The 12,034-nt window shown below is 42.0% G+C and overlaps 2 protein-coding genes across 2 annotated transcripts in view; both read left to right on the forward strand.

The window, feature by feature from the left end:
- Positions 1–12,034, forward strand: part of LOC134761654 (uncharacterized) — a 985,940-nt gene that overhangs the window by 920,291 nt on the left and 53,615 nt on the right. The gene's annotated exons all lie outside the window — the stretch shown is intronic.
- HDGFL1 (HDGF like 1) lies at positions 3,732–5,953 on the forward strand. The gene has a single exon (XM_063725378.1). The coding sequence runs from the start codon at positions 3,880–3,882 to the stop codon at positions 4,618–4,620; it is 741 nt and encodes a 246-aa protein (XP_063581448.1). The 5' UTR covers positions 3,732–3,879; the 3' UTR covers positions 4,621–5,953.

Genomic DNA, 12,034 nt, shown 5'->3' on the forward strand with positions numbered 1-12,034 from the left:
AGGATATGAACAGACACTTCTCAAAAGAAGACATTTATGCAGCCAAAAGACACATGAAAAAATGCTCATCATCACTGGCCATCAGAGAAATGCAAATCAAAACCACAATGAGATACCATCTCACACCAGTTAGAATGGCAATCATTAAAAAGTCAGGAAACAACAGGTGCTGGAGAGGATGTGGAGAAATAGGAACACTTTTACACTGTTGGTGGGACTGTAAACTAGTTCAACCATTGTGGAAGTCAGTGTGGCGATTCCTCAGGGATCTAGAACTAGAAATTCCATTTGACCCAACCATCCCATTACTGGGTATATACCCAAAGGACTATAAATCATGCTGCTATAAAGACACATGCACACGTATGTTTATTGCGGCACTATTCACAATAGCAAAGACTTGGAACCAACCCAAATGTCCAACAATGATAGACTGGATTAAGAAAGTGTGGCACATATACACCATGGGATAATATGCAGCCATAAAAAAATGATGAGTTCATGTCCTTTGTAGGGACATGGATGAAATTGGAAATCATCATTCTCAGTAAACTATCACAAGGACAAAAAACCAAACACCGCATGTTCTCACTCATAGACGGGAATTGAACAATGAGAACACATGGACACAGGAAGGGGAACATCACACTCTGGGGACTGTTGTGGGGTGGGGGGAAGGGGGAGGGATAGCATTAGGAGATATACCTAATGCTAAATGGCGAGTTACTGGGTGCAGCACACCAGCATGGCACATGTATACATATGTAACTAACCTGCATATTGTGCACATGTACCCTAAAACTTAAAGTATAATAATAATTAAAAAAAAAATCAGGGCCAAAAAAAAAAAAAAAAAAAAAACAAGTTGGTTTCAAAGGTAAAAGAAGCCAAGATCACTCCACTTAATTGCATCCTTGAGAATCTAGGAATAGAAGAAAGGATGTATCTGTGAAAGTGGTGTCCATGAAACTCTATTTAAATGGTTGCTTCTTCTGAACCTTCCTCCCATTTTCCCTTTTCTAATGGTAGAATAAGCTACCATCAGGTGATAAATTTAATTAGAGAACACTGTTTTACAAGATCATATTTCCAAGTAACAAAAACTTTTATATCAGTTTCATACAGAAGATGTGCTGGATATATAATTCTGTATATAACATGTGATTCAGCTGGTGGGGACTTCTCTTCGGTGCCCTTATTCATGACTCTCTACTCCTTTGGATATATCTTTTTCCTCATTTAGCCTAATGATAATAATAGCCTAATCCATAATAAAAGTCAATTTCACACTTATTGGCACATCATAGACCTTCATAGCCATCGTCTGGGCTTTATGTCTATAATCCCATTAATATTTGTAATAATCCTGAAAGAAATTCTGAGTATTAATTTAAATATCTTGAAATCATGTAGCAGAGGTTCACAAAGATTATATTAACTCCTGGCCTTACAAAGCTGGCAAACAAGTGAGAAATGCCGGAATTGCTTTTATTCTATCTCCTACTACCCCTTCCGTAGGCCTGCCCTAATAACCACACTCTCATTGATTTCTCCTGGAATTCTTTCGGTATTTAAGAACACACAATTTAGCATTTGAAGGCTAGCTTGTATTGTTCTGTAATGAACTCGCCCAGGCTTTATCTCTTAAATGAGATTTTAAGTTCCTCAAAGGTAAACATCTTTTGTGCCAGCCTTTCAGCATCACACTGTATTAGTGCGCAAGGGTGGAGGCACAAGATCTACTTGGGGAACAACACTTCTTTGCTTAATAGAATCTATACTGCTCTTTGCAGACCTAGATCCTTCTCTACTAGGTCTTTTTGCCTTTGCTTCCTGCTATACTTTTTATCTCAGTTTTCCATAGGTGTTGGTTATTGCTCTAACCCTTAGATCCCCAGTCCTGCCTTCACACCCTCATACTTGTTCATCTGCTGTAGTTCAACCACCCAACTATTGATGTTGGCTTTTTCTAGTGAGGCACCTTTGCCACCTTCAGCTTCAGCAGCTGGCTTTTAGAACCGGTCCTGCCTTCAGATTGAGCTGATGGTACAACTAAATACCTCTTCTAGACATGCTATCTAGCTAGATTTTTTTCCTACTTCAGCAACCTTCATACATGATATGTGCATTGGTACAGCATACTTACCTGAAAAAAAAAATGGCCACATATAGCAATATCTCCGCTTACAGAAATTCCAAATTCCTTCCTATTATGGGCTCCATAGCTGCCTATTATTTTCTATTTTCTTCTACAGCCACTAAACATTTCTAGTTTTCTAGCACTTTCCCTGCAAAATTGAGAGGAGGGAACTTGTCAGATTCATCTTTGTAGCAGGATGTTGATTTGTAAACGAAGTGTTGATGCATTGTTGATGTTACTTATTTAATAAAGGTGTAATAGATATTAGCAGGGCAGATAGGCATTCTAAGAAAATGGCTTGACAGAAGAGCGGAAAGAACTTGTTTAGAATTTTAGAATTATCAAAGGGCTTCATGTTCATTTCACCTTGTTAGGGAGAGGGTATCTCCTTTTGCCTAGAGCATGTCTCAACCATTCAGAGTTAAAATGGCTGTTCCAGCCCAGCAAATGGGAAACAAATTTGAGTTGTACTGAAATGGGTTAAGGGCTCTAATTCTCGTCTAATCTGTTGGTTACACTGGGAAGGAACATCTGTCTAGTTATAATAGTCAAGAGTACTGGTATGATAAATTTGGGTAGGTTTCAGAGTGCATGCTCACAGCTAGCAAGCAGGATCCAAAAAAGATGTAGAAAGTTGTGTGAACAACTGCAGTTGCACTGACACTTTCATTCATATGTTTAGAAGAGACTTATATCTGAAGAAAATTTTCTTTTTAAAATAGTTTCTCAGCTGAGATTATACTTTTTTTAGTCTGTAGCTCACAGGAAGTTCTAGTTACCAAGAGCATGTTCGATATGAGCAGATCTCTACCTAATTCTTATGCATAATGAACCCAATTTTCATCTCTTCTAGAAAGATACTGAAAACATGTGCCATGATCTCAATGCTACAACCATGTAGCCTCATCTTTCAGAATACAGTATAATCACCAACAAAGTTTAAACTTCATGTCTGGCATCCAAGGTGAACATTTCCATAGAAAGTAGGAAATATTTAGATGTCTGCCGTGGTGGTGGTGTTCCTATGTACTTTTTGTGACCCTAAAGATATAATAATGTTTGACATTTTTGTTACCCAGTAATGTGGACTTTAGACATCCTAACCACGCTGCTGACTCTAACCCTTTACCAGACTTTCACGTAGTTCTTGAGCCTCACTGCAGGCTCCAGTGCTAGTCCCGGAGGAAATCAGAAAAGGGTTGAAATCACTGACACAGCCATCTCTTTAGCTGCTCCTAACGCAGGTGTACAGTTTCCTGTAGTGAGCAGATTGGGGCCTACAGGGACACTGCATGCTTGCACTGGGCTGTTACTAGTTTCATGGAAATATGTACTAATTGTGTCACTGTGTTTTCTTGTCACACTGCCCCCTTTCTAGGCCGCTCTGGCACCGTTTATTTAAACTGTGCAACCATCCGGCCCAGGTGCCGTAGAGATTGATCAGTAGCACAAGGCCACCACAAGCACAACCGCCACCCGGCCATCCCAGCTATTTCCTTCAGCATTCTAGACATCATGGCGTCCAAGGGTGGGTCCAACGGGCTTCGCGTGTTCGGGAGATAATGCTCTCCTCGCAGTGGATCTCCTCGGGGCCCCGAGCGTTGCCCGCCCATTAGGTGGCGCCCGTCCCCTCGAGCAGGTCGCTCAACAACTCCCTCCCAGCAGCCGCCCTTACTGCGCGCGCGCAGACTCCGGCGTCTACTTCCGGTGTGGCCCAGGCGGGGTCCGCAGAACCAGCTATGTCGGCCTACGGCATGCCCATGTACAAGAGCGGGGACCTGGTGTTTGCCAAGTTAAAGGGCTATGCCCACTGGCCGGCGAGGATAGAGCACATGACCCAGCCCAACCGCTACCAGGTGTTTTTCTTCGGGACCCACGAGACGGCCTTCCTGAGTCCCAAACGCCTGTTCCCGTACAAGGAGTGCAAGGAGAAGTTCGGCAAGCCCAACAAGAGGCGCGGCTTCAGCGAGGGGCTGTGGGAGATCGAGAACAATCCCACGGTCCAGGCCTCCGACTGCCCATTAGCCTCAGAGAAGGGCAGCGGAGACGGGCCTTGGCCGGAGCCCGAGGGCGACGAGGACAAGCCGACCCACGCTGATGGCGGCGGCGACGAATTGGGGAAGCCGGACGACGACAAGCCCACTGAGGAGGAGAAGGAGAAGGGGTCGCTGAAGAGGAGCGCGGGGGACCCGCTGGAGGACGCCCCCAAACGACCCAAGGAGGCAGGCCCCGACCAAGAGGAGAAGGAGGAGGAGGAGGCGGAGGCGGCGGCGGCGGCGGCGGCGGCGGCGGCCGTCGACGAGGAGAGTCCGCTCCTCGTGGCGGTGGAGAACGGCAGCGCCCCTAGCGAGCCCGGCCTGGCCTGCGAGCCGCCTCAGCCAGAGGAGGAGGAGCTCCGGGAGGAAGAAGTCGCCGACGAGGAGGCCTCCCAAGAGTGGCATTCCGAGGCACCGGGCGGCGGAGATCGCGACAGCCTGTAGTTACCAGCGTTTCCAGAAGAGCCCCTGCCCCGTTCCTGCTGCGGCCTGGCCGTTCTTGGGGAATCTGGCCACGGCCTGCAAACTGGGACTGCCTTTCCCTCTCCCCAGCCCGTCCTCCTCCAACCCGCGCTCCTTTGCCTTCCCGGCCCCTGGATGGCAGGCCACCTGACTCTCACCTCTGTGCCCCCACGCCTCTGTGATCTGAGTCAGGGCCTCAGTTCCCTCCCTGGGATAAAGTGAGGCCACCATCCCAGCTTCCGGCTCCCTCTTCTCCCCACTCTACCCGCCCCCCCACCCCACCCCCACCTGCCCGCCCACTCGTTGCCTGGATCCGTTTCCGACTTGGGGTTCAGGCAGGCTGTTTTCACCTCTAGACACCCTCTCTACCCCTCCTGCTTCCCCAGGCATTATGGACCTCTGCTTAGGAATATGGGTAGGAGTGAAAGGCCTGGCAGATAAAGAGCAGGGGGCACTTCCAGGGCCTGGGATGGGCAGTCTTCAAGCTGTGGTAGTTAGCGGGCAGGAGAGCGACATCTTCCTGAGCTCCTGTCCATGCCTGCCATACCTGCCAGCTTCAGACATTCAGGGAAAAGGGGCAGCATGTGGGGAATGCCCCCCCCCCCCAAATCCTTTTGCTGACCCAGAAAGTTCTGGGAGTTGCCATTTTTCATCAAAACATTTGGGGGTTTCCAAGTTGTTTATGAGATCTGAAAACTTGACTTTGCCCAATATCCTGGTTGGGGACCGTGAGAAATATCTGTCCCCATTTAGGTCTCTGGGGCCACTGATGGGATGCCCTGGGAAGATCCTTGGCTGCCGCTTTCTCTCCCCACAGCCTGAAGGCCACCCAACGGTCATATATATCACTCAGGCATAGAAGAAAAGACACATATTTTATAAAATCTTTTTAATAAAAGGAAGTTCCAAAAAAAATTTTTAAGAACTACCCCTAGGTGCGCCTCCACGCTGGCCCTAGCTTTCCCATTGCTGTTCCATTTCTGAGATAAACTGGAAGGCTCCCTTTCTGTTTGAAGCTTTATGACTTGTAGGGCTTTGCTGTTCCTCACAGTGTCATTTTCCATTCAGGTACCATCACCTGGTCCCATCAACAGGTCTAGTATGTAGCCCACTGATAGAACAGAGGAAGATGTGTCTCCTCCCACCCTCTTCCTAATGGTCTTTATGCCTTTCTCCATCTAGTGTCTCTTTCACCCCTTCCCCTCTCCCTTGGGCTCTGATGAAAAATTGTTGACTGCAGCTTCGGAAGTTTGATCTGAGAACCAACCGTAGGATATTTCAGTTCTAGGAAATAAAACCAGTTGATTAAAGCAAATTTTCTCAGGCCTGTTCCTTTGGTTTCTAAATAATCGGTTCTTAAATGGAATGCTCCTCTTATTTTTTATACATCTTGTGTTAAAGCAATTATTTATAATATACAGGGACATTTTAGAATCACCCTTGAGAAACCTTTGTTATCTTAAGGTCTCTATCCTTCACTTCATCTGTAATAGTCACTACCACTGATTTGAATAAGTGGAAACAAGTTAACTTAGAATGTTTGGATGATGACGAATTGGGACAATGCTTTGCCAAAGAACTGCTTTGTAGAAAAATAGGGTGAAAGGATTGGTCCTTTTTTTTTTTCCTGCTTCTCCACGTGTAATACTACTGTTTCTTCCAATGCCTTACTCATGAAAATAAGACAGTTGCTTTATACTCCCAGTTTGTAAAATATAGTATTTGTAGATTGTTTTGCATTTGCAAGTGGCTTTGTGCAGATATCTCAGGATATTTAAATATAATAATCGTTACATATTGGGCATCCTAATTTCTGTATTCATCAACATTGCATGCATACGTGGCTTCAGTAAATACTGTAGTCCTTCTCATAGAACATGCTATGGCATCACTAACCAGCATGGTTGGCAACTGGAGACAACCCTGTTTTCCATCCCTGTAAAGATGCTATTATTTTACTTCAAGATATATAAATCAGATGATTCCTTGTTTTTCAATTACTGCTATTGCAACAATATTAATACTAGAAGTTACTAGTCACTGAATGTCTACTCTGTGTCCTGAAGATGACTTCATTCAATCTTTGTAATAATCTGGCAAGGTAGGCATTAATACACAAATTTTTCATTGGAAGAAGCTCTGGTTCACAGGTTATGTGGCCTTTCCTGCATTCCACAGAAAATTTAGTATTCAAACACAGGTTTTAGTAGTCCAGAACCGGCGCTCTTTCTCCTGAAGGGCACATTTAGAAAAGCACTAACAATGAAATCAGAAGTCAATAAAAGCCATTTTAGTATTAATAACAAGAAATCATGATAGTAGCTGTTACTGAGTCTCTAAAGTGAGCCAGGCAGTACAGCATGTTTTACATGTGATGTCTTTATTAATACAACTACCTAATTAGGTAGCTACTAATACCTCTATTTTAGAGCTCAGGGAACTGGGGTTCAGAGATGTTAAACAATTTTCCCAAGGTCATACAACTAGTAAATGACAAAGCCAAGATTCAAAAGCAGGTCTTTCTCATTCTGAATCATAGGTGGTTTGTTTCATTATATTTTATTGCTTCCCATTGAATAAAACTTTCTACTGAATACAATGGGAGTACTTAATTCTCTCCTACTATTTTGAAGCAAACATTTAGAAATCTGTAAGGCAAAAAATATATTAATAGATGTTGCTAGTGGGTGTTTAAACAATATCATTTGGGGCAGCACCTGACAATTGTTTTGTCTTTAAATGACTTGGTGAAATGATGAGGACAACTGCACATTCAATATTTTTCAAGTTATATGTGACTATAGGAAGTTTGAATATGGATTGGTATTTTTGCCGCAGTCGGGCATATGATTCTGATAAGGGTTTTATGGAGGCACATCTTCTGAAATGATTCAATAATGTGAAGTACAGAAAATGAAATTACTACCATTTGTGTCTGTTTCTTTGCACTATTTCTTTCCTCTTTTTGTGCTTCTAATATTGGGGATAGAAATAGTTGTTTACTAGGACTTGACACACACATTTGCCTTCTTGATGATGATGGTACTGAAGTGAAAACAGTAATCCAATACTGGAAACCCAAACCTCACCATTATGCAACGTATCCATGTAACAAACCTACACATGGATCCCCTGAATCTAAAATTAAAAAATCACTTCCAAGAAATTCGGCATGGATCACAATTAGCAAGCAAGAAGCTTAAAAAAAAGATAGTCCAACTAGTAGTACATCTAATGAATGATACACCAAGTTACTAAATACAGTTAAACCTAATAAAGGCGACTATGGAGAACATCTATATTCTCAGCCCTGTTTTCCTGGGTATTATACCCCATTTATATGCTTTGGTGGCCAAGAGATGTTTTTGTGTGGACTGAAAAATATCCTGTTTTTAATATTTTCTTCGATTATTGAAAATTCCCAATAATTCCAGTGCTGTTTTTGTTTTCCTCTGAGTAACGTGTGCCTCAGTGACAAAATTACTGATCAATGACTAGTTACTTAACTGAACCAAGGGTGCTGCTCAACCTTTTGCTGATGCTGTGTTGTCAGTAGTCCAGACATGTCCATGAGTGTTTGGAAGATCTTGTTTAAAAGTTGCATGTAAATGTATGCTTATGATATTGCCAGTGATTTGCAGACAACTTTAGCATACTATTTCCTATAAGGTTTTCAAAGTATTTGATATTTCACACAAACATTACTCCAGCAAGGGATTGAGATGCCATTGAGGGCTGTCAATTTTTCTGTTTTCTTTTTCTTTTAGGCAGGATTGAGCTTTCAGCTGCTCTGTAGATTCTCATCAGAGGTGCAGACTCTTCTTTGTGGATCATACCTACATTTTATTTTTCCTGAAAATATATATATTCAGGGCGCACAGGCATCTTCTATTCACTTCATCATCAACACTTGTCAAACAAAAACTGCTACTCATGCTACAGACTCATGCAGCTCCCTGCATTTTGAAAGAATTGCCTCCCTCTTCTGAGCCTGGCTCAAGGTAAGACCCACCCCTTTGTGTTCCTGTAGAGCCCTATACTCGCACTGATCGTGTTCTAATTTCCTGTGTATGGCTTGCTCTTCCACTAGACTGGAGGATAAAGGAAATGTGTTTCATTAATATTTACTCCCACTTCCCAGACATGTCACAATAAGCACACAAGAGATATGTTCTAAATGCTTGAAGGTCTGTTGTCAAATATTCCTTATAATCGTGGTGCTGGAGTAAAAGTCATGTGATGTTGAACACATTCCGATTCTGAAAGCAGAGAGGCAGGGTAAACTGGCCAGTATACTAATGGCAAGTGTGAGTTGGGGCGATATTCTGTCCGTGTCATAGCTGCCTAGATTAGGTGACTTGATGACACTGACAGTTCTTACAGACCCAGAGAAATCTCCCTTTTAATGTCAAGGTAATGCTGTTTATTTTATCTAGATCTTCCCTCCATCTGGGTCACTTGTAGTTAACCTTCTATAGTGCATTTGGGCCCCAGGTAGACAAGGGAGCATCCTGCTTGCTTCCAGGCAGGAGCCATGTATTGACCATTCAGCCAAAAATTTACAATAATAAAGAGTAAGTATGCCAAAAAGAACTTGTATCTGCCATTCTCTCAGCCTCTTGTCATGTAGACACCTCATTTGCTGTAGACACTTCTCAGAATGTAGTATCTTTGAAGGAAGGGGATCTGTTCACCCCACAATATGGTTGGCTCGTATCTTATAAGCCAATTATCTGTCTTGAATATAAATAGTTATCTTTTCCACTGCTGGTGAAAAAACTGACTCCATTAAACCTTGAGATATCTAAAATAGAGACATTCTAAGTGATTTTCCAGAGTAATTCTGACAGCAGGTGATTTTCTCTATGCAGTCTGATTTTACATGTAAACTTCAATTTCACTGAAATGGTCTTGAGAATGCTAGAGGATACACAGAGAAGATCATAAATGGCCAGAGGCAGCCTGGGGCATATGTTGACCAAGGGCAGCCCTAGTCATAGAATGGCCAGGCCGTTGCATGGGGACCAAAGAAAAACAAATTTATCCTACTTTATTGGCCTGATGTGTGGTCATTGTCCAAGAACTGTGAGTCATTTGGTGAGTGCCCTTTTCTTCCCTCTGTTTTTTTTTTTTTTAATCAATTTGAGAAGGCTCTTCTTTCTGCTCAGAAAACTTATAGCTCTCTTCTCTTCTTCATCTTGATGTATAAGTACTATGTCATAGTACTTTCCCTGAAGTACTATGTCAAAATGAGGTATCATTTTAATGTGTTCCCATAAGACCTTGGTTTTACCTTTAGAGTATCTACTGCACCCACCTATAGTTATCCATTTATGGGTTTTTATGAAGTAGTAGGTTGTACATTCTGTATGGAGAGGACTGTATCATTTTGCTTATTTAAACCAAGTGCCTGGTTCATATATATATTAAACATTCAATAAATGGTTGCTAATAAGAAAATGAATGAATGCATAGCTAAATCCTGGGGCTCACCCACCCTTACTCCAGCCCCAAGAGGAAAGTTTGAGGAATCTTGTCATGCCTAGTAAAACATGGTAAGGGGAGCCAAAGATTGTTTTTCACTCACGTTGTACCTTGATTAAACAAGATTATTTTGTTATAAATAGGTGTTGGTCTCACAAAGTAGCAGACCTTAGCAATGCTGAAGCCTAAGGAGGATAAATCAAATTATCCAAGTTTGCCCTCTGAATCTGAGTGTGAATATGCATGTCAAACACAACATTCATCTGCTTTAGTGATTTTTCTCTTTAATATTCTGATATTTTATCATCAACTTCCTTTAATATAGGAAGCATCTTGGAGGTTTCTGTCTTTGGAGTCATCCAATCTTAGATTTAAATCCTGGGCTCCACTATTTAAGAGCTATGTGATCTCAGTTTCCTTGAACTAAAAGCTGTGATAATGACTTTCATGTGACAGCTTTGTTGTGAGAAGCAAATGTGCTCATGTATGTTAAAATATCAAGCATAGTATCCAGCACAAAATAGGCACTATGTACATGTTAATTCCAATCACTTCCATGTGTATCCAGAGAACTAATGTTACCATTTCATATATTGCAGCCCAACTTATCACCTTTATTTAGAAAACACTGGAGGCCTTTGCCAGATGCAAGCAGCTCCCTTGTTTTGATATATATATATGATAATTCTATATTTAGTCTGCCCATACACAGAGAGGAGCTAAAAATCTTATCCTCCCAATTATTCATATTGCTCTTCAATATCTTCTTAAATTCCCTCACTGGTAGCTGAGCTACTTTATACAGACACATTCGGCTTTAAAGATTTCTCTTTCTTGGCATGACTCATCCCTCCTGTGGCCAGTTTTATTCCTCCTGTTATTTCCCTAGGATCCATTCACTGTTTTCCAGGTGGCATTTCCTAAATGTGTCTCCTTGAACACTTTGTATTATTCCTGATTTTTTCCAACTATAGAAATAGTAATTATATTGCTCTAGCTATTTCTTGGCTTCCTGGCCTTTTTTTCTAATGTACCTATCTTTTCACACATAATTTTAATGAGCTGCCCAACTCGATTACTAAAAGGCACTGGAGTATTACAAGGGTTTGACCATTCTTTCCAGAAGTACTCTCTGGTTTTATGTCCTCCTGTGATTTACCAAGTGTCACTTAATGTTTCTTTCTCTTTTTTTTTTCACACCCTGGCCAACTCTTCATCACAGTCATTATCCACCTCTCTTGGTGATCTACTTAACATTTCATTAAAACATATGTTCAGCTCGGCTCCTTTCTTCCTACTCTTCACTTGTCAACAAGACCTGCTTTCCACCTTTCACTTGTGATTCTTCTGGTGCTCAGAATTTGTCAATAATTAGTTCTCTCTTTGGTATAGTCTCTCCACACACCCTCCCTCAGCACGTCTGTATTTTAGTCTAGGCTTCATTCCCATCAACTGCCATTCTTTTTTTTCCTCCTGTTTTCTGTCCTTGTTTTTACCTTTAGATGTTGGGACATCACACTGATTTTAGTCAATGAATACTTTGATGATAGTGCCTCAATAAGCCTTTTAAAAGAAAAGCAGAAATAGGAAAAGACAAGGATAACTGTCCTATTTTATTAATCTCATTTTTTTTAAAGTTAAAATCTGCTGAACTCTTAGAAACATGATAACTGTGCTTCCACATATTTTGGAGGTTGTTAGATGTGAAAACTGGAGGAGAAAGCATTGCCACAAGGAAGGGGGTGTGGCTGCATTGCAGGAGGGACTACTGTGAGGATGGGGACAGAGCAGTGAATGAGGCAGAGAAGCTACCTACCCTCCTGAAGCCCATATTTCATGGGAAAGACAGACAGACAATGAATAAATGAGACCATTTCAGAATGTGATCGTATCAGAGTGTGTCAGAGAATAA

The sequence above is a fragment of the Pongo abelii genome, chromosome 5 (genome assembly GCF_028885655.2).
Source record: "Pongo abelii isolate AG06213 chromosome 5, NHGRI_mPonAbe1-v2.0_pri, whole genome shotgun sequence".
Lineage (NCBI taxonomy): Eukaryota > Metazoa > Chordata > Mammalia > Primates > Hominidae > Pongo > Pongo abelii.